The sequence below is a fragment of the Entelurus aequoreus genome, linkage group LG23 (assembly GCF_033978785.1).
Source record: "Entelurus aequoreus isolate RoL-2023_Sb linkage group LG23, RoL_Eaeq_v1.1, whole genome shotgun sequence".
Lineage (NCBI taxonomy): Eukaryota > Metazoa > Chordata > Actinopteri > Syngnathiformes > Syngnathidae > Entelurus > Entelurus aequoreus.
In genome coordinates this window covers 15,083,366-15,108,832 of record NC_084753.1, presented here as the reverse complement: position 1 = coordinate 15,108,832, position 25,467 = coordinate 15,083,366, and the positions used below count along the sequence as shown (strand labels likewise).

The 25,467-nt window shown below is 41.0% G+C and overlaps 1 protein-coding gene across 9 annotated transcripts in view; it reads left to right on the top strand.

Annotated features, from left to right (window-relative positions):
• Positions 1-25,467, top strand: part of ptprk (protein tyrosine phosphatase receptor type K) — a 213,173-nt gene that overhangs the window by 8,039 nt on the left and 179,667 nt on the right. For all 9 annotated transcript variants that reach the window (XM_062033962.1, XM_062033969.1, XM_062033961.1 and 6 more), the window contains exon 2: positions 355-378. In XM_062033962.1, coding sequence (XP_061889946.1) covers positions 355-378 — 24 coding nt within the window. The remainder of the gene's footprint in view (positions 1-354; positions 379-25,467) is intronic.

The following is a 25,467-nucleotide window of genomic DNA, read 5'->3' as shown; positions in this document are numbered from 1 at the left end:
GGTGACGACAGGTTTTGACATGAATATTTTCAGGGCTATTACAAGTGTATGGGGTGGCACAGGTTAAAGGTTGAGGTCAGCCATGTGTTGGTTTAAGTTGGTGCAGGATAACACATGCGAGACTGTGCTCACTCGGTTTAAACATTTACAATGTGCCGATACAAGGGGGTTTGTTTTTATTTCCAGTTTTTCTTTAGTCCACTTTATGTCTGGGAGTAACTTCTGTATTGTTTGACGCACTGGAGTTAGTTAGTATACGTGCCAACAGTGTCTTTAAAATGCAACTGTAAATAACCTGTGCATGCCATGTGTCTAATTTTGTCTTATTGTTCTCTGTTGCTTCCTTGGACCAAGCTCATATGGGGCGCGCTGAGAAGGGTGAGTTACACCTGGCCAGCCAAGAGCTGAGCACCATGTCATCGTCATAGTTAGCTGGTAGTCTCCACCTTTAACATTGGGGATTCCTTGGTTGTCTTCACAGGGGTTTCTTTTTTGGTCATCCCACTTTTCATCTGTGATGTCTTTACTAACAGTCACATTCACAGGCATTTCATTCAGTTTCTATGTCGTAGCTAACTCAGCTAACACATCTTCCAAGTGTATTGGAACATTATTAACACACTATATGGTGAACATCTTGATGTTTGGAAGTTTTGTCAATTAAATCTAATCCACCTCTTCAAGTAGGGCATGTTTTGAAGATGTACTTAATGTTCTACCAAGTGCTTCTCATTTTTTATGCTTATAACTGCCGGCTTTGACCAGAGTTTTTGCTGTGTCAAGTGCCATTGGAGTTTGTACTAGAACTAAGTATTTTCAAAATGTGGAATACTTTTTGCCCTAAGCTGTTGCAGGTAGGGTCTTATCTTTGAAGATCTATTTACCATGTGTTGCGCCCTGTGAGAAGTTAAACAGCTGACGGTGTAGTTGGTGTGCCCAGGTGCTGTTTGTTTAGCTAAGGCTGTTCCCTAATTGAATGACTTGAGTTTAACGCCACCTCTCCTGGGCGTCCACGGTCCCGGCGGACCCATCAACAGACCTCAATGCAACACTCTTACATCGAGCAGGCTATAAAGCTTTCCGTCTCTTTTGCACTTTTTTGAGAGCGGTGAAGCACATAGGCGGTGCCCCTATTCTCGGCCTGCAGCGGCTGTTTGAAAGGGGCTCAAGAAGGCCTACCTCCTTCTATTCCGTCTCACACATATCCCCCTTTCCTCTCGCTCTGTCTTACTCTTTTACACTCCAAACACTCCCAGCGGCTGCTTGTTGGGAGTTAGTTTTCATTGTGAAAGTGACAGCTAAGTAACATAGAGAGCAGACAGACGAGTGGTGGTCAATGTCTAACAGCGGTTTCCCACAAGCTTTTGCTTATACACTATAAATGCTCAATTTTAACATTTTGACATCCTAAAAATCTAAGGGAATGAGCCTAGTTAGTTTTATGCCAGCTCACTTTCTTATAAATGCCAACATATGTTTTATTTATTTTCATCTTTGTATGTGTGTAGTTCTCTGCTCTGAGACACATTTAATACAAAAATAACAGAAACCTAATGAAAGTGCCGCTGTGCAGAGATTCTGTCAGTTCACATTAGGCAGGACAGGTTCCCCTGGCAGGTCCTACATGTGTTCTAACTAATCTCAGTAGATTTCAACTCAACCAGAGACAAAGGGGTTTTGACCAAAGTGCGTGCTCGCTTGTATTTATAAGAGTCATTAAAATCAACACACTGCAGGAAATGATTTGTCATATCAGTTTGGTTAAAAGTTGACCTGATTTATTGGATGTAGCTGTATCTGTATTTGAAAGCTAGAATGGTTTTGTCTTTCTGTTTTGTTCCCTTCTCAGCACATTTTTTTCTTGTCAAGGAGTTAATCCAAACAAAGACTGGAGCCCTTCTTTCAACATTTAGGAGTTATATTTCGCCTCACATTTTAGCAAGTAATATATAAGAACGCCATCAAAAGTAATAAAGTCAGACTGGGAAAGAATGTATTATAAAGAGCCAGCGTTTAATATGAAGTTACTCTGTTGTCACAGTAACCCAACTTTAGCAGTGCCCTGCATGTTTGGCAAATGTTTGATACTGAGGTCAAACCAAAACCACTGAGGCCAAAGTCTCATGGAAGATGTGATGACTCACTTTGTTTTAGTGTAACTAAGTCCAGATTTTAATAATGGGCCAGAGTCACGCTGTCATACCACTATTTTTTTAATACGTTATATTGCTTGGAAAGTTCGTAAAAAAATAGCAATTCAGTAAAAATTTCTATATTCGAGGGTAGAAACTGTCTTAAGTGACAAGCGGCATCAACATTTGTTCCAGAGAGACAAATCATCCATGAAAAGTCTAATTTTATTTTCTAAGACTTTGTTTTGTGGATGCTAAATAACTGTGACTGTTGGTATATACCTTTTTTAAAAAGGTGTCTGCTCGACTTAGCCTCTTTACAACAGCCCTCAGGTGGCCTCCAGAGGGCTCTTTTGTGCGTCTTTGTTTGCGGCTATGGGCACTGGCTGAAGGGGTTTCCATTATTACAGTTAGGAGGACATCTGTCATAAAGCAACATTACACACACACACATCCACACCAAAGTAGCTATAAGCAGTCTGTGTGCAGTATACCATGGTCTCCTGATCTTCCTGATCCCAGTCATGAGAAAATCCCAGAGGATGTTTTTTCTTCAGCCGCTCCCTTCTTACTGTCCTTACATTCATGTCCAGTAACACTCCTCTTTAAGCTGATTTGGTTTTAAGAGTGCTGGAAAGCTTTCAAGAGATATAAACCCTTTCTGTGTGAATCGGGGGTTTACAGTCGGATGACCGCTCCATTAAGATTATCATCTCAATGCCGTCTTTATATCTTCATATCACAGGGATGTTGGGATTCTCACCGTCATTTGGGGCGAGGATTTCAATTGTCAAGGTATGGTTATGATTATTTGACTTAAAACATCTATTTGAATACGATGTCTGAGTTATCATAAACTATCCAAACAGTTCAATTGGAGAGCCATTCATACTCATTAAACCACTCATCTGTCTTCCTGCTTTTTGTACCGCTCTCCTGCCAGTCTGCATGCACACCCAACTGTCATTGGGTGGCAGGTTGACTGAAGACACATGGTCAGAATGACGGTGATCTTACACACGTCCACAGACCTTCAGTCCATCACTTGTAACTGGCTGGCACTGCGCAATGTCTCTCTGTCAGTGGTCCGGACTGGCGGCCTTTGCCTCAACTTTGAAAAGGTCTACCAACAAGCAAGTGGCCATTACGATATCTCCTTCTGTTTGCAGTCTGACCTTCTCTGGCTCGATATTACATAAGATAACCTCACTAAATGCACGGGAAGCCCATTAAAAATGTTTTTTGTTCTAAGTCACTATAAAAGACGACACCAAGAACATAACAGTGCACCCCCCCTCCACACCCCTGATTGTAAATAATGTAAATAATTCAATGTGATTATCTTGTGTGATGACTGTATTATGATGATAGTATATATGATAGTATATATCTGTATCATGAATCAATTTAAGTGGACCCCGACTTAAACAAGTTGAAAAACTTATTCGGGTGTTACCATTTAGTGGTCAATTGTACGGAATATGTACTTCACTGTGCAACCTACTAATAAAAGTCTCAATCAATCAATCAAACTCGTGATTCCATTTAAAAATGTTTATCTATTCTTCTTGTTTCTTAATGTTAAATTACTGCCTGCTCATTTGCAAACATTTACATTTATTTCCAGGCATTTATCACACTAAACAATCACTTTGTCCAGGGTTTTAGGTTGAAAGCGCTATACTGCCACCATATTTCTTCCCGGCTGTTTTAAAGTGAACAATGCCCTATACACGCTCGTGGGAAACCCTGACTTTGAGCTTTACTTGTCCAATTGCAAACCTGCAGAGTTGTTTACCAGCTCTTTCTACAGAGTTAGATAAAACAAGGCTTGTTGAATTCCTAAACTGTTATCAACGATGGAAAGAAACCCGGTCCATTTTTTTCTTTATTAGACACGGCCTTGAGGTTTTGAAATTCAACTGTTTTTTTTGTTGACATATATAGATATATATACTAGTTACAAAGTTATAGACAAATCTACAACACTGCTATTTAAACTAAGCTGACTCCACTGTGTCTGGTGCACTCTCCTCACCTGACACATGCATGTTCAACTCCCAGAGGTTACAATCAATCATTCCCTTCTTCTAAGAATTTATGGCTCACTAACAAACAACACAACAGACCTCTCTCCCTTTCTTGTGTACTTTTTTACTTAGTTTGCTGCCCCTCCCCCTTTACATCCTTACCTCCGTCACCCCCACTTTTGTTCTCCTTCCCATGTCTCCTGTTTCTGTGCTTTCTTTCCCGACAAGAGCGAGGGCGGGGAATTTGTTTGGCCAAATCCAGATTGACTGGTGTTTTATTACATGGATTAAATGTGTAGATTATTTTAAAGGTGGAAATAGTCCATTGTTAGGTAGGCCATGCTGTGGATAACACTGGAGCAATGTGGAGATTCAGAAATCCTGCTAATCCTCCTGAAAATAAACAAGGCAGACATATGAGAACTTTTGGGCACCATTATAAACTGATATATATCCGTATGTTTTGTTTTATAAAACCCATGATGATTAAATTGCTTCCATGAAGTCAGGAGTGGGACCGGTTTATGACAAATGTTATATTATGACTTAGAAACTGTTAACGAAGCATTTTGTCTCACCTTTTCATTTTTGCCGCACCCAAATCCTCTTGCCAAAGTCTTTCCCTTTTGCCTTCTTTCTCTTTGTTGCCATCGTATACTTCTCCTGGAATGCCTTGTTTGGTCTTCGTGTTCAGTTCATACAAATGTACCTCTGATACAGACTGTTTTTATTAACTGTCTTATTGTATAATGTGACTTTGCTAACTGTCACAATTGGGCCAAAGGTAAACAAAGCATGCGTGCGTGCGTGCGTGCGTGCGTGCGTGTGTGTGTGTGTGTGTGTGTGATTGCACGCAAAGGGAGCTGTCTTATTGGACTAACGGTTAACAGATACAGCGATACCTCCCCATGACACAAGATGTCTCTTGCTATCAGTCTCACAAACACACACGCGCGCACACACACACAAACACACTTTACTACCTTGACTCAGGACTGTCTGTCTGTTAATGTTACTGCCAATGTTGAATGTGTACTTATTGAAGTTAAAGGCCTACTGAAACCCACTACTACCGACCACGCAGTCTGATAGTTTATATATCAATGATGAAATCTTAACATTATAACACATGCCAATACGGCCGGGTTAACTTATAAAGTGACATTTTAAATTTGCCGCTAAACTTCCGGTTCGAAACGCCTCTGAGGATGACGTATGCGCGTGACGTAGCCCGGGGAACAGAGGTATGCCTTCCCCATTGAATACAATACAAAAAAGCTCTGTTTTCATTTCATAATTCCACAGTATTCTGGACATCTGTGTTCGTGAATCTGTTGCAATTATGTTCATTGCATTATGGAGAAAAAAGCTGAGCAAGCAAAGAAGAAAGTTGTCGGTGCGAAACGGACGTATTTTTCGAACGAAGTCAGCAACAACAGTACACAGCCGGCGCGTCTTTGTTTACATTCCCGAAAGATGCAGTCAAGATGGAAGAACTCGGATAACAGAGACTCTAACCAGGAGGACTTTTGACTTCGATACACAGACGCCTGTAGAGAACTGGGACAACACAGACTCTTACCAGGATTACTTTGATTTGGATGACAAAGACGCAGACGTGCTACCGTGAGTATGCAGCTTTGGCTTCTAAACATTTGATCGCTTGACCGTATGTGCGCAACTTTTTTTTTGCGTATGTACGTAACTTTTTTAAAATATATAAGCTTTATGAACCTTGGGTTAGGTGAACCGTCTTTTGGGCTGAGTGATTGTGTGTGTTGATCAGGTGTTTGAATTGTATTGGCGTGTTCTATGGAGCTAGGAGCTAGCATAGGAGCTAGGAGTTAGCATAACAAAGACGTAGGTGTTTTTATGCAGGATTAATTTTTGTCATATTAAATATAAGCCTGGTTGTGTTGTGGCTAATAGAGTAAATATATGTCTTGTGTTTATTTACTGTTTTAGTCATTCCCAGCTGGATACCAGGTACCGTGAGTATGCAGCCTTGGCTGCTAAACATTTGATAGCTTGACCGTATGTGCGCGTCACGTACGTAACTTTTTAAAAATATATAAGCTTTATGAACATTGGGTTAGGTGAACTGTCTTTTGGGCTGAGTGATTGTGTGTGTTGATCAGGTGTTTGAATTGTATTGGCGTGTTCTATGGAGCTAGGAGCTAGCAGAGGAGCTAGGAGCTAGCATAACAAACACGTAGGTGTTTTTATGCAGGATTAATTTGTGGCATATTAAATATAAGCCTGGTTGTGTTGTGGCTAATAGAGTATATATATGTCTTGTGTTTATATACTGTTGTAGTCATTCCCAGCTGAATATCAGGTACCGTGAGTATGCAGCCTTGGCTGCTAAACATTTGATAGCTTGACCGTATGTGCGCGTCACGTACGTAACTTTTTAAAAATATATAAGCTTTATGAACCTTGGGTTAGGTGAACGGTCTTTTGGGCTGAGTGATTGTGTGTGTTGATCAGGTGTTTGAATTGTATTGGCGCGTTCTATGGAGCTAGGAGCTAGCAGAGGAGCTAGGAGCTAGCATAACAAACACGTAGGTGTTTTTATGCAGGATTAATTTGTGGCATATTAAATATAAGCCTGGTTGTGTTGTGGCTAATAGAGTATATATTTGTCTTGTGTTTATTTACTGTTGTAGTCATTCCCAGCTGAATATCAGGTCACCCCCGGCTCTCACAGCATCTGAATAGCTTCAACTCCCCACTAGTCCTTCACTTGCACTTTACTCATCCACAAATCTTTCATCCTCGCTCAAATTAATGGGGAAATTGTCGCTTTCTCGGTCCGAATCTCTCTCACTTTATGCGGCCATCATTGTAAACAATAGGGAACTTTGCGTATAAGTTCAATTGACTACGTCACGCTACTTCCGGTAGGGGCAAGCCTTTTTTTATCAGATACCAAAAGTTGCGATCTTTATCGTCGTTGTTCTATACTAAATCCTTTCAGCAAAAATATGGCAATATCGCGAAATGATCAAGTATGACACATAGAATAAATCTGCTATCCCCGTTTAAATAAAAAAAATTCATTTCAGTAGGCCTTTAAGTACAACTCTCTGAAACAGGACTATTGCAGACTGTGTGCTAGTTTAGAATGAAAGGCAAATGCCTATTTGTACAAACGACAAACACTTGAATTGGCAACGTGGAAAAATATAGTTTTGCCCTAAAACAGGCTTTCAGATCGCCACCTTAGATTTGAGACTTTCTGTCATTATGCTAAAGGTTAAAAATACAAGCGCTGTTCAGTTTTACACAGCATTTGTGATCTTATCTAGAGGGCTTTTTGGAAATCTTCTAATTCTTCTGTGTCTAAAAATGTCTCACTATGTAGTAATGTGACTAAAGACCTACAATGACCCTGTGTTTAATTAAGGTTGTGTATCACAGTGTGGCTCTTATTTTAAAGTGGGTTTAAACCTCATAAAATGATTTTAAGCAATAATTGTTTCAGCCTGTCCACACATTTTCTACATGTGTATATTGGAAAAAAAAACATTTTTAAAGCAACAAATGGCACATTCAGTGCTGATAATTGCCTAGAATTTGAAGCCTTAGGGAAAGTAATATTTGTTCATGGCACAAAAGCAAAAAGCTTTGTTGCAGAGGATTAAAACATAGCTGATTTTGCTGTATGGAGCAGCCGCTACTAAAAAGCATGAGCTTCCTGAATTTGTGCCCTACCTCTTTCTTACTCGAAACACTCACACACTTCAAAGGCATACATACTTGTGGACTGTGGAACAGTGGGAGCCACATGTGGTTTAGGTTAGCCACACTTTTCCCTTGCACTGGCCCCAAACTAACCACTTGTACTTTACCATGGTCAACTACATTTTGCTTTAACCATGCGCTTCTGTGTGGGTCCTTGTCAATCTGTGTAGATGCGTGTTTGTGTGACGTGCCAAGGGCTTGTATAAGCTTGTCACCACCCGAGACTGGAAATTGCTCCAACAAGAACATACACACTTGAACAGTTTGCGAGGTAGATTGTTCAATAATTGTGTCTTAACATGATCATTCCAAGTGCGACTTGGGATATGGACCATGCAACGTTAAGGTGTTGTTAATTAGGGTCAGGTAATGAGCTTTCATTGTGTAGTGTTTGCTTAGAAAAATAATCTGCAGTTAGAGGGCAAATGCACCATTGCAAACAGGCTTTAGTGTTTTCCCAAGGTTTTATTCTTCTTGTTCATTTTGTAAGCAAGTTGCTTTTGCATTGGTGTTCAAGGGCTCGTATGAATAAAAGGCAATTGTAACTATCCTGTTACACATCAACATTAGAAAATGAGTGTATAAAAACAACACTGGAGCTAATCTTTAGCTTTAGAAAAGCCATGACCTTGTTTAAAAAAAAAACAACCTTTGTGTATTTAAAGGCCTACTGAAACCCACTACTACCAACCACGCAGTCTGATAGTTTATATATCAATGATGAAATCTTAACATTGCAACACATGCCAATACGGCCGGGTTAACTTATAAAGTGCAATTTTAAAATTCCCGCCACACTTCCGGTTGAAAAACTCCTTTGGATATGATTTATGCGCGTGACGTCACAAAAGCAACGGAAGTGGTTGGACCCCATCGGACCCGATAGAAAAGCCTCTTGTTTTCTTCGACAAAATTCCACAGTATTCTGGACATCTGTGTTGGTGAATCTTTTGCAATTTGTTTAATGAACAATGGAGACTGCAAAGAAGAACGTTGTAGGTGGGATCGATCGGTGTCTTAGCGGCTAAGTACAATACTGTAATATCTGTGATATTTGCATTAGTGTACTGTGTCTTTAAGGGTTTGGGGAATGCGAATGCGCGAGTGAGTTGGCGGAGAACTTGAGTGTGTGTGAGCGTGACTTTTGGCTAACAGCAGCTCGTGTATGTGTGTGCGTTACTTTTTGAACTACAACCAGTTACCGCTTGTTAATAAAGCGATTGAGCAATTTGTTTAATGGACAATGGAGACTGCAAATAAGAAAGTTGTAGGTGCGATCGGTGGAGCGGCGGACTACAGCAACACCAACACCAGGAGGTTGTGTTGTGTTTTGAGCAAGATAAGAGACGCACTACGGTGAGTCTAGCTTTGGATTCCAAACATTTGATCGCTTGCCCGTACGTGCGTGTCGATATGTGCATGTGACGTACGTAACTTTGGGGAAATATATGTTTCTTGCCGACTCTGATGGCGGCCGGGGTGTCGTCAAAAGCGTACAACGCCCGCCGCCGCATCTAAGTTAGCTACACAGCTAGGTTAGCTTCTGTTTTTTTAGCTTCGCCAAGCGGAATATTATTAATTGTGTATTTACATGTTCATGGTTTAATAGTATTATTGATCTTCTGTCTATCCATCCAGTCAGGGTTTTTTTTAATTTAGTTTCTATCTGCGTTTGAGACTGCTATGCTATCGCGTTGGCTACGCAGCTAGGTTAGCTTCTGTTTTTTTAGCTTCGCCAAGCGGAATATTATTAATCGTGTATTTACATGTTCATGGTTTAATAGTATTATTGATCTTCTGTCTATCCATCCAGTCAGGTTTTTTTTAAATTTAGTTTCTATCTGCATTTAAGACTGCTATGGTATCGCGTTGGCTACGCAGCTAGGTTAGCTTCTGTTTTTTTAGTTTCGCCAAGCGGAATATTATTAATCGTGTATTTACATGTTCATGGTATAATAGTATTATTGATCTTCTGTCTATCCATCCAGTCAGGGTTTTTTTAAATTTAGTTTCTATCTGCATTTGAGACTGACGCTATCGCGTTGGCTACGCAGCTAGGTTAGCTTCTGTTTTTTTAGCTTCGCCAAGCGGAATATTATTAATCGTGTATTTACATGTTCATGGTTTAATAGTATTATTGATCTTCTGTCTATCCATCCAGTCAGGTTTTTTTTAATTTAGTTTCTATCTGCATTTGAGACTGCTGCTATCACGTTGGCTACGTAGCTAGGTTAGCTTCTATTTTTTTTAGCTTCGCAAAGCTGAATTATTAATCGTGTATTTACATGTTCAGTCACTGTGAATGTCCATTTCGCGTTCTCGACTCTCATTTTCAAGAGGATATAGTATCTGAGATGGTTTAAAATACAAATCTTTGATACACAATAGAAAAAGGAGAGAGTGTGGAATCCAATGAGCCAGCTTGTACCTAAGTTACGGTCAGAGCGAAAAAAGATACGTCCATCACTGCCTCTCAAGTCCTTCACTGTAACGTTCCTCATCTACGAATCTTTCATCCTTGCTCAAATTAATGGGGTAATCGTCACTTTCTCGGTCCGAATCTCTCTCGCTCCATTGTAAACAACGGGGAATTGTGAGCAGCACTACCGCTTGTGACGTCACGCTACTTCCGGTACAGGCAAGGCTTTTTTTTATCAGCGAGCAAAAGTTGCGAACTTTATCGTCGATTTTCTCTACTAAATCCTTTCAGCAAAAATATGGCAATATCGCGAAATGATCAAGTATGACACATAGAATGGATCTGCTATTCCCGTTTAAATAAAAAAAATTCATTTCAGTAGGCCTTTAACATTTGCCAATAGGTTTTCTCAACAAGAACATATTTGTGTGTCTTTCAGACTGATGGCGTGCACTTTTCATAAATGGTAGCTGTATAAAGTTTGATGTTTTGAAATGGATGTTGATTTGCTGCGAACTGGGTGACACATATTTGCCCTCTCCATTCTTTGTGGAGTGGTCAGTGAAATGGGAGTATGTGATTCAAAAGCGAGGTAGGCAGAGAAAAGTGTGTGGGAGAGGAAGCTTTAGCGGTTTCAAGTGTGATAAAGAACTATGCAAGACCAGAGAAAAGTGACACAAACACTTGCAGATGCACTCTTTCATTCCTGAGCTCCATATCTGCTGATAACAACATATCACAGAGACAGAGGGAGGGGAATTTTGTGGGATTGATGGGATGCAGAGTTTTTTCCCCCCCCCCAACTTGCACGCCAGCCGCCTCTCTTAACTTTAAGTGCTTATTTGCACATCTGGAAAAGAGAGTCGGCTCTCGTTGGCTGATTCGCAGAGTCTAATCTCAAATCATTAGCCTACTTTCTCTCACACGCTCTCCTGAGAAATGAACTTTCACCCTCAACCTCATAGGTGTATTTGCTTACTCTGTTAACTACCTGGAAAACTTTGCGGAGAGTTCCACGTTTCTACTCTGAGGTCAGTTTGTTTGTCTTTCGGGGGGGTATGTTTCTCTTTCACATTCTTTAGATTTTGGGAAGAGCTGTTTAACCAGTAAGATGAAGTGGAGGGTAAAATGACCACTTGAGTACCGTAAACCCATTACTCACTCCAATGTGTAATAGTCTTCATAACAAGTTTCCACAAGATTGCCAGGAATCACAGTATCATTTGTGATTTGAGGAACTTACCAGGGTTTGTTCATGTCACCCAGAATTTGTGGTACATTCTTTGCATCTTAATCTTTCCAGTATGTCTAGTTAGATTACATTTACAATGCTAGCCATAGTGGCCCCAGTCGTATTTTTTCGAAAGGTTTTTTTTCCCAGCTGACTGTTCACACTGCAAGTATAATATGATCTTTATCAGACCCCTTTTATAAATGTGCACGTCACTTGCATGCGCAGTTTGATTCAGTAAAAACAAAGGATGTTGACCGGATTCTGTAAATAAACAAATAAGTTGAAACTCCTACCACAAAATAAAAGTTGCCACGCCTTTAAAAATGAGTTTTTTTCGCTAAAATAAATTAAAGCAATATGAATGTATACATATATAGTGTAATATATTTGGAAGGGTTCTAATCTTTTTATGAACGTTAAAGGGGGAACTGCACTTTTTTTTTCAAATTTTGCCTATCGTTCACAATGATGAGACATGACGAAGAATGTCTTTCATATTAAATAAATGCGATTTAGAGTCTTTGGACCCCTCGGGGCGGGGGCGTCTCGGTTGGGATGGGGTTATTGCGGGAGAGGTCATTTTTGACCAAGAACAACAGAAACGAACACACAGCGTGAGGATTTTTTTTATATGTAATATAATTATTGCGATTGTTCTGCCGTGATATTTAGAAACAGAAGTTATGGTTTTTTTGTGTTGGTTTTTTTTTGCAAATAAAAGGGCAAGGTAAAGATCTGTTTGATAGTAAATGTATCTTTATTGCGTTTTTTTCCTAGACTTTCTAAGGGAGTGGGGGTGCATATTCTGTTGACTGGGCTCAGGAACACAAACGCAAGGCTCATAAAGGCATGATTGGAAAAGGCTGGTGTGAAAGAATTTGAGAACCCTGAGCTCAACCTCATCAAACACTTGTGGGATGAATGAGATATCACTTTTGCATCAGTGGACATATATATACAACATCTTGAGCTAGATCCAGCAGCCTTATATCCATTAAGACACTCACATCCAAACAGGATTTCAGAACAGTGATTATTAAATACTGTTCTCTCCCTGTACATATCTTCTTTCTCATGCCCACCCTCTCTCTTCCTCTTTGTTTGGTCGCTCATTAAGCCGATCACTCAACTTTTCACTGACATGCACACTAGTCATGCTTTATTATTAAGCGCACGTACAAATGCAGCTTCAGTGAACCTGCATCTCTGCCTAATCTGCTATGGACAGATGCGGATGCTCGCAAGTAGTCGGCGAGAGACCGGGGCAGCCAAATTCATTATTATAATGTAGTTTAGCCAACTGAACAGCATTTATTAGTTGCTTTTTAGACTTCAGAGCATCATAGACAATGACAATAGCATATTTGTTTTTTCAAAGCGACCAACATTTCCACTCTACTGGCTGCTCCGGTCATCCATCCATTTTCTACCGCTTATTCCCTTCGGGGTCTCGGGGGGGCGCTGGAGCCTATCTCCGGTCATCCGCATTCAAATTCCAGTAGTGGTAATCACATTTGCTATCATTACAAAGTTAGTTCCTAAGACCTGTTTGTCACGTTTTAGTGTCAGTCAGCAGTTAAACCGGAATTAGCACCCAAGTCACTTACCTTGTATACAAAATATATGAATTACATAAATTACAGTAATTAAACAAATAAACACAAAAATAAACGAAAATATAAGAAACATTTTTTAAAAAGAGAGCAACCCCTTTTATCCCTGATTTTGAAGAAGAAGCTTTGCAAGGGAGGGAGAGGGGGGCTTATTTGTAGGAGGAAGTCTCAATAATAAAGTTAAAGTACCAATGATTGTCACACACACAATAGGTGTGGTGAGATTATCCTCTACATTTGATCCATCATGCTCAACCCCTGGGAGGTGAGGGGAGCAGTGAGCAGCAGTGGTGGCTGTGCCCAGGAATCATTTCACCCCCTGGGAGCTGAGGGGAGCAGTGAGCAGCAGCGTTGGCTGTGCCCAGGAATCATTTTTGGTGATTTAACCCCCAATTCCAACCCTTGATGCTGAGTGCCAAGCAGGGAGGTAATGGGTCCCATGTTTATAGTCTTTGGCATGACTTGACCGGGGTTTGAACTCACGACCTACCGGCGGACACTCTAACCACTAGGCCACTATGAGACCACTACACTGCTTAGTTATCACTATCAAATTCAAAGGAGCATGTTCACATTTTCAAAGATACAATTTTTTAATGGTCATGACTAGTGTTGTTAATAAACCGATGTGACCGGTAAACCGATATCCGGTTAGAGATGATGCCGGTTCGGCTACGTCTATTACAGCCCCCTCCATCGATAAGATTCAGCTGTGAATCCTTAGGTCCATCGAGTGAACAGATGAACCGGTTATCACGCCGAACTAGAAATCAGTTGATGGTTTTTGTCTTTAAAACATCACAAGAGCCAGGGTTGTCCGTGATTAGTCACCCGCTTGTTACGTTACTCGCGTAACCACAGACGAGAATAGACGTACTTACATGGAAATGGCTGAAAATTTTAATTTCCCCTCTGGGATTAATAAAGTATTTCTGATCTGATCTGACCGGGTGTCACAGGAGACTAGCAATCATGTGACAGTTGATCTTTAAAACAACGCAAGAGTCACGGCTGCCCGTCAAATAATTACTACGATTTCTACAAGATACGTAAAGTCAACACCGCGGACCGTCTCCTTGCTGTGCCGTCCGTCTATATTGTAACCTTCCAAGGAATGGAGGCTCAGACAGATTCCCATTTTGTCTTTCTTTATTTCACAAAATGCAACGTTCTCGTGCAACTCGCTCAATCTCCGTGTCTGGCTCTCTTTTTCGGAAACACTCAGACCACCTTTCAACTCCACAACACACGTCACTTTTCATCCTTGTCTCAGATGTCTTGCCCCCCCCCCAGTCAAGCCTTTGGCTAGAACCCGTGGGCGCCTGTGACAGCACTGACTTGACTCGTGGAATATAAATATATTTGATATGTTTGCCTTTTTATTTTATTTAATATTTTTAGGGATATATGTTTTAAAAATTAGAAAATGCTGGAAGTATGTCACTTTTAAAGAATGTGCTTTTTTCATATTTGAAGATGAATGTGCCTTTGGGGTGTTCTCATTCATCAGGTTATTTCTAGTCATGACACGTGTGACCACTAGGGATGGGCACAGTTCACATTGGAAGAGGAGAGAGTTGTGGCAATCAATGCCCTGAACATCTGACAGTTCTTGACAGTGCTGGAGCAATCGGCTCTTTTCCACCAAAAGTTTAGGAACTTTAGGTTCCTAGATCTATAGGTTCCCGTAAAAGTGTGTGGTTTGTGTTTCTGCCGCATTTTACAGTTTTTACAAGTCAGGCTGATGATGTATGGAGGAGTGGTTTAATATATTTTTACACTGATAACCATGTAAATAAACAGACAGTTATTTAACTAACAAGTAAGTAAATAAAATACAAAGAAAAAATATATAAGACGAAATGATTTAAAAAATAAAATGTACCAAATTGTTCATAAAAAGTCAGGCTTATGTTCGCAATGTCCAACAGTCAGAACGATGTTCCCTCAGTAAATGATTAATTCATGAGTGTCAGGCGAGTCCCTTTGGTCCATTTCAGCGCTAAATAACAATATATAAATAATAAATGTCAGTATTTTTCGCACGCCGACAACCCAAACACATCGGCTTCAGCGTTTGCTTGTTAGCATTAGCATACTGTTCACTCAGGTTGAGGCTAATAACTACACAAATGGAATGTCACTGACTACCTTTACAGCATGTAATAAAGTAAATAGTTCATATTTTAATGCCATTTACCTTTGTTACACTCCTGTACTGCCTCCTTTATTTCATTTTAGCCAACAACGTCTCAGAGTAGGAGCAGGTGAGGTTGTTGCTTCGGGTAAATATGTTTGAAACAGTCCGTCCACTTGTCGTGGTTTAGCGTATCACAATGGAGTTTGTTAAAAATAATAAACAACAATAAACTGAATAGAGTTTAAAGACTACGACTGAGTAAAAACGCTGCTTGATAGACTTCAGCACAAAGATGCCCCACAAAAGTTCCTGCAAGTCGGAAGTTCCTTTCGTTCCTCTTTTTCTTTGTTGTCAAGTTTGTTGTAACAGAAATACACAAGAAATAGGAAATAAACAAGTCGCCAAGAATTCTGTAAATGGTGGTGCTGTGTTAAAAAAAAATATGTTTCATAAACTCCCCCAACTGTGTTCAACCAATCAGCGTTCAACAGCACACCCCGCCCCAGAAAAGGTTCCGGGGAACTTTCAAAAAGACCCACCTCGCTGGCAGGAACTCTGAAGAACTAAATCTACCCAGGGTAGTTTTTGGTGTAAACACAGAGGGAACTTTATTTACCCGGGTAAATGGGAAAGTTCCTGTAAAAGTTCCTGCGGTGGAAAAGAGCCTAATGTCTCCGGTCATCTGACTTGGCTCGATGCGAATAATGTTTCCTTTCCAAGCTCAAGGGTAGCCCATTTTCAAGATGGCCGTGACAAAGCTGCAGAGAATCCCGAAAGACGGCTGGGAAAGTGTGTTAGACTGTAAGGGAAGAACTTCAAAGCTGGTTGCTTGGACTTAGAGTATCTTTTGTGACACCAGTCCTGTAACTTTTCCGACCCGCTTCATATGTGTGTTGCAGCAAATTATATGATGTTTTCATTTTGCTCAGTCTGGCATGTGTTAATTAGCTGCTATGTTTACAGATGGTGTGTTCTGGCTGTTATGTTTGTAGAAATTAGAATTAAAGGACATAAAGCAGTTTATAGCGCGTCAGTCACCTTGTGGGCAAGGAAGGGATTAACTAATTAAGAAACACTTATGTCAGGTAAACAATCATTTCCTGTCTTCTTTATCATCCCATCCTGTGTATTTTCCTTCATTCTTTTCAAGGGGTAGCAGGTGTTCTGAGAGAGAGCAAATGTGGATTTAAAGCCTAAATAAAACAATGAGATGCACGTGTATGTGATACTTGCTTCCTGTTGACGTTGTGCCCTGGGTTCTACATTCATTATGCATGCAGGGATTTCCGTTAGCCTAAATGGCAGGCCAGAGTCAGATGCTCTTCTCTGACACGTGTGTGTGTGTGTGTGTGTGTGTGTGTGTGTGTGTGTGTGTGTGTGTGTGTGTGTGTGTGTGTGTGTGTGTGTGTGTGTGTGTGTGTGTGTGTGTGTGTGTGTGTGTGTGTGTGTGTGTGTGTGTGTGGATTTTGCTTTGCTCGTAGTGAACCCTCAGATGAATCTTAATGACCATCATTAACCCTTTCACCTTGTCTCATACACACACACACACACGTACAGCTAGTTTACTGTGCAAGAAATTATGTGGTGAGTAGAAATGCTCTGAAGTGTGTTTGCATGTGTGTGATTTGTCTGCCGAGTGGCAGGTTGATGGGCACAAATTGACACAATTGCTCTCTGAGATTTTGAAGGATCCACTCTGAAGAAAAAGTGGCTCTGTAGAAGCGACATTGTATGTGATGCCCCAAAGATCAACCACTTAGTTGAGTCCGTCTTTCTGAATGTTGTTTTTTTTAAAAACAAATCACAATTCTTATTCAATCAAATCGAGTCCTGATTATTATATTTCGTAGATATCAATTTTTAAACCAAAGGGAGCTTTTCTAACCTGTAACTTGTTTTGAAAAACTTTCATTATAATTATTATACCAGATAATACATTGCAAGAGTTGGTTTGAATCGAGAAAGGTGTTAAATTAAGAATTGATTTTCAAATCGAATTGTCACCCCAGAAATCAGAATCGGATCAAATAGTTGTGTCCAGCATAAAATCTTTATGTAACAAGAGTTTTTTGTAAAACAAATGACACACAAATAGAAAACTCTTTCAATATCCAACTGTCACTTTCATACAACCTTTTAAAGGTATCATGTTATCCAAATCCAACTTTTCTTGCCTGCTGGCACCTGTTTTTCTGTATTTAGGATCACCATAACTCCTGAAAGAGCTTTGCACAAGTTTCACATTTTTGTTCAGTCGTAGTGTACAGGTTCCTTCTTTTTTTCTATCTTCTTGTTGTGCATTCGCCGCTGTTGCCAAAGGGTATAGTTCTAATTTATATCTGTCAGTAGACTCGGTATAGAAGCGCTAAAAACTACAACATGTCTGACGGGGTGTAGACAAACTCAAACGGGGCTTGGCCTGGAGGAGTGCTTCACCATGTAAATAAGACCGTTTAAAGATAATCTGTAAAATGTATGCACAATTTGGACCAAAGCTCCACCGTTACATGTTATGTAGACCACGAGGAAATGTTTTAAATGTCAAAAAAAAATCATGTTACGACCCCTCTAATACGCGTGTAACGTTCATTAGAACTCCTACGATTTGTACACTAATTTTACCGTAAGTATTGCTCAAATTTCAAACTGAATGGTAACATCCTTAAAAGTGTTCAACCTCATCCGTTCCAGTGTTTTTAGAACATCTTTGGGATATCTTGATTGTTGTTGTTTTCGTGCCACAAAGTGCTCTCTGCTCATATGTTGCAGCATTAAGGTGGCAGAACTTGCATGCAGAACTGCTGAATAGTGGCTACAAGCTGCCAATGGCTAGAATCTGTCATTTTCTGTGTGTGTGTGTGCCCATCTGTTAGGACCCCCTGTTAAACTCCTGCAGCACTAGTGCACATATGGAACACGCATACACACTCATACACAGGTTACAGCTGGGAGAATCCCCCTCACCATGCCGCCCATCCTCCTTTCTCCCCACCTCCCCGCAGAGCCTCAGGACTCGTCCAGGTGTCCATTCTTCTCCTCCCCTCGGCCCTCCTTGCTCTCTTTTATCCCACACTTGTCTGCGTCTTTGCCATCAGACGTACCCATGTTTGACAAGCTTTGGACTGGCGACAGATTCCTCAATTGCGGTGTGGTAGTTTATCAGCATCGAGACGTGTGAGGCACAGGAAAGAACACGCAAACGTTACACAAATGTGGGACATACTTGGACCAAGTTGGATGTGCTGCACTATTTTTGCCACATTGTGTTCTCTATTGCTTGTTTCTCTGCCTGACATCCATCCATCCATCCATCTTCTTCCGCTTATCCGAGGTCGGGTCGCGGGGGCAGCAGCCTAAGCAGGGAAGCCCAGACCTTCCTCTCCCCAGCCACTTTGTCCAGCTCCTCCCGGGGGATCCCGAGGCGTTCCCAGGCCAGCCGGGAGACATAGTCTTCCCAACGTGTCCTGGGTCTTCCCCATGGCCTCCTACCGGTTGGACGTGCCCTAAACACCTCCCGAGGGAGGCGTTCAGGTGGCATCCTGACCAGATGCCCGAACCACCTCATCTGGCTCCTCTCGATGTGGAGGAGCAGTGGCTTTACTTTGAGCTCCCCCCGGATGGCAGAGCTTCTCACCCTATCTCTAAGGGAGAGCCCCGCCACCCGGTGGAGGAAACTCCTTTCGGCCGCCTGTACCCGTGATCTTGTCCTTTCGGTCATAACCCAAAGCTCATGACCATAGGTGAGGATGGGAACGTGGATCGACCGGTAAATTGAGAGCTTTGCCTTCCGGCTCAGCTCCTTCTTCACCACAACGGATCGATACAGCGTCCGCATTACTGAAGACGCCGCACCGATCCGCCTGACGATCTCACGATCCACTTTTCCTTCACTCGTGAACAAGACTCCTAGGTACTTGAACTCCTCCACTTGGGGCAGGGTCTCCTCCACAGCCTGACAACTTATGAAAGATAAAATGTATCTGAATCAGAAACATGTGCTTACAAATATTGAGAAAAAGGTGAGGTATAGGGTTTTGAAGTGTGTTGTAGTAAACGCCATGCATCGTGGCTCTTGCGGGCCTTTGAATAGCTTATTTACACCGCCAAATGCAAGACTTTCTGCTAAAGTTTTGTTATTTTCTTTAACAACCGCAATTGTTGTCATGGTCGCTCCAGGAAAAACATTTGGTCAGATTTTTCACATTTCCAGGGTGACAGCAAAACCAAGGTACTTGGTTAGTTAGCTAATAAAGAGACGGCGTGGCTTGGACGGTAAAGCGGCCGTGCCAGGAACTTGAGGGTTCCAGGTTCTTTTCCAGCTTTCACCATCCTAGTCACGTCCGTTGTGCCCTTGGGCAAGACACTTCACCCTTGCTCCTGATGGGTTGTGGTTAGGGCCTTGCATGGCAGCTCCTGCCAACAGTGTGTGAATGTGTGTGTGAATCTGGAAATAGTGTCAAAGTGCTTTGAGTACCTTGAATGTAGAAAAGCGCTATACAAGTATAACCCATTTAGCATTCAAAGACGACGAATGGCCTGGATGGCAGCCGTGAGACGATAAAATATCACTTTTACGCCATCACTTGGTACATGTTGGTGTTCACAATATTTTCAGACTGATACGTTTAAATCAAACCATGTTTTATTCTTGCACGGACATAGCATTTACATACTTGCCAACCCTCCCGGATTTTCCGGGAGACTCCCGAAATTCAGCGCCTCTCCCGAAAACCTCCCGGGACCAATTATCTCCCGAAAATTTCCCGAAATTCAGGCGGAGCTGGAGGCCACGCCCCCTCCAGCTCCATGCGGACCTGAGTGAGGACAACCTGTTTTTACGTCCGTTTTCCCACGATATAAAGAGCGTGCCTGCCCAATCATGTTATAACTGTAGAATGATCGAGGGCGAGTTCTTGGTTTCTTATGTGGGTTTATTGTTAGGCAGTTTCATTAACGTCCTCCCAGCGCGGTAACAACAGTCACGTTTTCGTCTACCGTAAAGCAGTTCGTCTGCCGTAAACAGCAATGTTGTGACACTCTTAAACAGGGCAATACTGCCATCTACAGTACATATGTGACAATAACATCTACGGCTTTTAGAGAGTGCACAACAGCGCACACAACAAGGAGACGAAGCAGAAGAACGAGGAAGATACAGCCATGGCGACACAGACGACGAGTAAGATGAAGAAATACGCTTGTAAGTTCCAAGCCGCAGCTGCGATTGGACCTGGATAGCCTCCGGGAAGAAGTAGTGGAGTACCAAGTGTTTGGCAGTGAAGATCTTCCACAGGAAGCAAAGATTGACCGGTTTTGGGCCATTCTAGGGAGAGATGGAAGATTCCAGACTCTAGTGCATTTGATGAAGGCACTTTTGTGTGTGCCACACAGCAATGCATCATCAGAGAGGGTGTTCAGCATAGATAGATAGATAGATAGTACTTTATTGATTCCTTCAGGAGAGTTCCCTCAGGAAAATTAAAATTCCAGCAGCAGTGTACAGAATTGAGATCAAATTTAAAAAGTAAAAAGTAAATAATGGGTGTATAAATGGAAACAAAATAGAAAAATATTACAATAGAGTAAAAATAAAAAGCAACAATGAGAATACAAATATAACAGTAAAATAAGAATATAACAAGAGAAACTAGACAGTAGTGACCATGTTATGAAAAATCGTTAGAATGGTTACAAAAATAGTGACAGAGAATAGAACAAGGATGGACAATTCAACACTTAAAGGCCTACTGAAAGGATTTTTTTTAATTTAAACGGGAATAGCAGATCCATTCTATGTGTCATACTTGATCATTTCGCGATATTGCCATATTTTTGCTGAAAGGATTTAGTAGAGAAAATCGACGATAAAGTTCGCAACTTTTGCTCGCTGATAAAAAAAAGCCTTGCCTGTACCGGAAGTAGCGTGACGTCACAGGAGCTAGGATTCCTCACAATTCCCCGTTGTTTACAATGGAGCGAGAGAGATTCGGACCGAGAAAGTGATGATTACCCCATTAATTTGAGCGAGGATGAAAGATTCGTAGATGAGGAACGTTACAGTGAATGACTTGAGAGGCAGCGATGGACGTATCTTTTTTCGCTCTGACCGTAACTTAGGTACAAGCTGGCTCATTGGATTCCACACTCTCCTTTTTCTATTGTAGATCACAGATTTGTATTTTAAACCACCTCGGATACTATATCCTCTTGAAAATGAGTCGAGAACGCGAAATGGACATTCAGTGCCTTTTATCTCCACGACAATACATCGGCGAAATGCTTTAGCTACGAGCTAACGTGATAGCATCGTGCTTTAACTGCATATAGAAACAAAAGAAATAAACCCCTGACGGGAAGTATAGATAGAAAATCAACAATACTATTAAACCGTGGACATGTAAATACACGGTTAATGCTTTCCAGGCTGGCGAAGGTTAACAATGCTGTGCTAACGACGCCATTGAAGCTAACTTAGCAACCAGACTGCACAGAGCTATGCTAAAAACATTAGCTCTCCACCTACGCCAGCCAGCCCTCATTTGCTCATCAACACCCGTGCTCACCTGCGTTCCAGCGATCGGCAGAAGGACGAAGGACTTCACCCGATGCGTTTGGCGGCCCGGAGACGTAGGAAGTCAAGGTGAAGTCGGCGGCTAGCGCGGCTAGCGCGGCTAGCGCTCCAACAAAGTCCTCCTGGTTGTGTTGCTGTAGTCCGCTGCTAATACACTGATCCCACCTACAACTGTCTTCTTTGCAGCCTTCATTGTTCATTAAAAAAATTGCAAAAGATGTCCAGAATACTGTGGAATTATGAAATGAAAACAGAGCTTTTTGTATAGGATTCTACGGGGTACCATAACTTCCATTACTCGGACTTCGTCACGCGCATACGTCATCATACCGCGATGATTCAGCCGGATGTTTCCCGGGAATTTTAAAATGTCACTTTATAAGTTAACCCGGCCGTATTGGCATGTGTTGCAATGTTAAGATTTCATCATTGATATATAAACTATCAGACTGCGTGGTCTGTAGTAGTGGCTTTCAGTAGGCCTTTAACTCAACAATGAGTAGATGAGTGTTATGTGTGTGTATATGTGTAAATAAATGAACACTGAAATTCAAGTATTTATTTTATTTATATATATTTATATATATATATAATAAATAAAAATTAAAAATTAAAATATATATATAGCTAGAATTCACTGAAAGTCAAGTATTTCTTATATATATGTATATATATATATATATATATATATATATATATATATATATATATATATATATATATATATATATATATATATATATATATATATATATATATATATACTTGACTTGGTGAATTCTAGCTGTAAATATACGCCTCCCCTCTTAACCACGCCCCGCCCCCGACCACGCCCCCCACCTCCCGAAATCGGAGGTCTCAAGGTTGGCAAGTATGCATTTAGTAGGCTGTTAGTGATAGCCAATCAAGCTGCGGGCTGCAAAGTATTTTGGAAAAACATTTGTTGTCTAAATACTTTTAGTAATGGGTAAGCACACAAATGAAATTTTCAGAGAAGTAGAACAGTGATCAAACTACTTAAGAGTAATAATGGGCTTGTTTTTTCAGGTAAACCTGCTTATGAAATGAGGCTGGACACCCTCACTCGGCCACATTAGTGATGAAAGCCGCAGATTATGCACAATTTGAACTAGGGCTAGGCGATATATCGAATATACTCGATATATCGCGGGTGTGTCTCTGCGAAATAGAAAATGACTATATCGTGATATTCGAGTATACGTACTCACGCAGTTGCTTTTTAGCTGCGGGCTTTACACTACAGGCTCTTCTCACTCTTTCTTGTCTCTCGTTCTCACAGAGACATAAAACAAGCGCACCTTCTTACATACGTCACATACTGTCGCGCATGCAACGTCACACGCCGTCGTGGAGCAGAGAGGTTGCGGCATGGTAAAGTTAGCTGTGATGCTAGCGGTGTGGTAACAAATGAAGGAATAATTAATACCCAAGAAAAACAGCAGGGAGTCCATCGTCTGGCGGTGGTTTGGCTTCAAGCGGTAAGATGTTTTACAAGTATGCGGCAAAAGCGTTGCTACAAAAAGTAGCAGCACTGCTAATGTGTAGCATCATTTGAAAAGTCACCCGCTAGAGAATAAAGAGTGCTTGAAACTCCACATGTCAACATCTCCGTTCGGTGGCACACCAACAAAATGCCGAAGCAACAATTTCCAGATCAACACCGTATGAAACAAATAGTCAACAAAAGGAGGAGATAACGTCCGCAGTAACGTACCAGATAGCAAAGGACATACACTATTTGAATTCCTATTATGCAGCTCATTTTTATTTGACAGTTATTGAAATATCTTGTGTGACATCATGCACAAAAGTGCACTTTATTTGTTTTAAACTATTGTAGTGGCGTTCTGTACAAAAAGTGCACTTTAATTTAGTGTTGTTTTGATACGTCATCTTAGTGACATCATGCACAAAAGTGCACTAGTAGCTTGTTTTAAAATGTCTGACAATGTTGCACTTTCTGTTTTGAAATGACATGAATGTTTGTGCCACTGCTAAATAACTGTTTAATAAATACAGTTTTGTTAAATTGACTTAGTTGTGATTTCCCTCTCTGCATGAAAGTTTAAAATGAGCATATATTAATGCAGTATGAACAAGAATGTTTTAATGTAGACACATAGAATCATCATACTGCTGTGATTATATGCATTAAGTGTTCATTGAGGGCAAAGGCAAAATATCGAGATATATATCGTGTATCGTGACATGGCCTAAAATATTGAGATATTAATAAAAGGCCATATCGCCCAGCCCTAATTTGAACCTAGGACTATGAACCTTAACAGACTTTGCATTCTGAAATTCTTCACCGGTATAAAAACTGACTCCGTTGACATACACATATGATATAAACAATCTTGGCTTCGACAATGGCGGCAGCTTACTCGAGTCTCTTGTCCATCGGACGTGCTCCTGTGTATCAATTCCCCTAATTTTACTTATTTTTCGCGCTAGCAAACCTTTGGAATAGGGTACAGTTTGTCTCTGTGCAGTCCCTTATTTAATGTTTTTTGGACAATCCATTTTAATCAAATTTGTTGCTCTCTCTCACATTACTGCGGGTACAGTACAGTACAGCTATGTGAGTAAGCTTTGGCCAGTAAAAATGGTTACCGCGACCCCACAATGCATTGCTAAGTCTTGTGCTCTTTGGAGCACTGTGCACAAAAGCAAATCATTGCAAAAGTAAAGTAAAATGCACACAGAACCACCAAAGAAAAAAAGGAGTCCAGTTTTTCAGCTTCTGAGTACAGCTTATTAAAGGCCTACTGAAATGATTTTTTTAAATTTAAACGGGAATAGCAGATCCATTCTATGTGTCATACTTGATCATTTCGCGATATTGCCATATTTTTGCGGAAAGGATTTAGTAGAGAAAATCGACGATAAAGTTCGCAACTTTTGCTCGCTGATAAAAAAAAAAGCCTTGCCTGTACCGGAAGTAGCGTGACGTCACAAGCGGTAGTGCTGCTCACAATTCCCCGTTGTTTACAATGGAGCGAGAGAGATTCGGACCGAGAAAGTGACGATTACCCCATTAATTTGAGCGAGGATGAAAGATTCGTAGATGAGGAACGTTACAGTGAAGGACTTGAGAGGCAGTGATGGACGTATCTTTTTTCGCTCTGACCGTAACTTAGGTACAAGCTGGCTCATTGGATTCCACACTTTCTCCTTTTTCTATTGTGGATCACAGATTTGTATTTTAAACCACCTCGGATACTATATCCTCTTGAAAATGAGAGTCGAGAACGCGAAATGGACATTCAGTGCCTTTTATCTCCACGACAATACATCGGCGAAATGCTTTAGCTACGAGCTAACGTGATAGCATCGTGCTTTAACTGCATATAGAAACAAAAAAAATAAACCCCTGACTGGAAGGATAGATAGACAATCAACAATACTATTAAACCGTGGACATGTAAATACACGGTTAATGCTTTCCAGGCTGGCGAAGGTTAACAATGCTGTGCTAACGACGCCATTGAAGCTAACTTAGCAACCGGACCGCACAGAGCTATGCTAAAAACATTAGCTCTCCACCTACGCCAGCC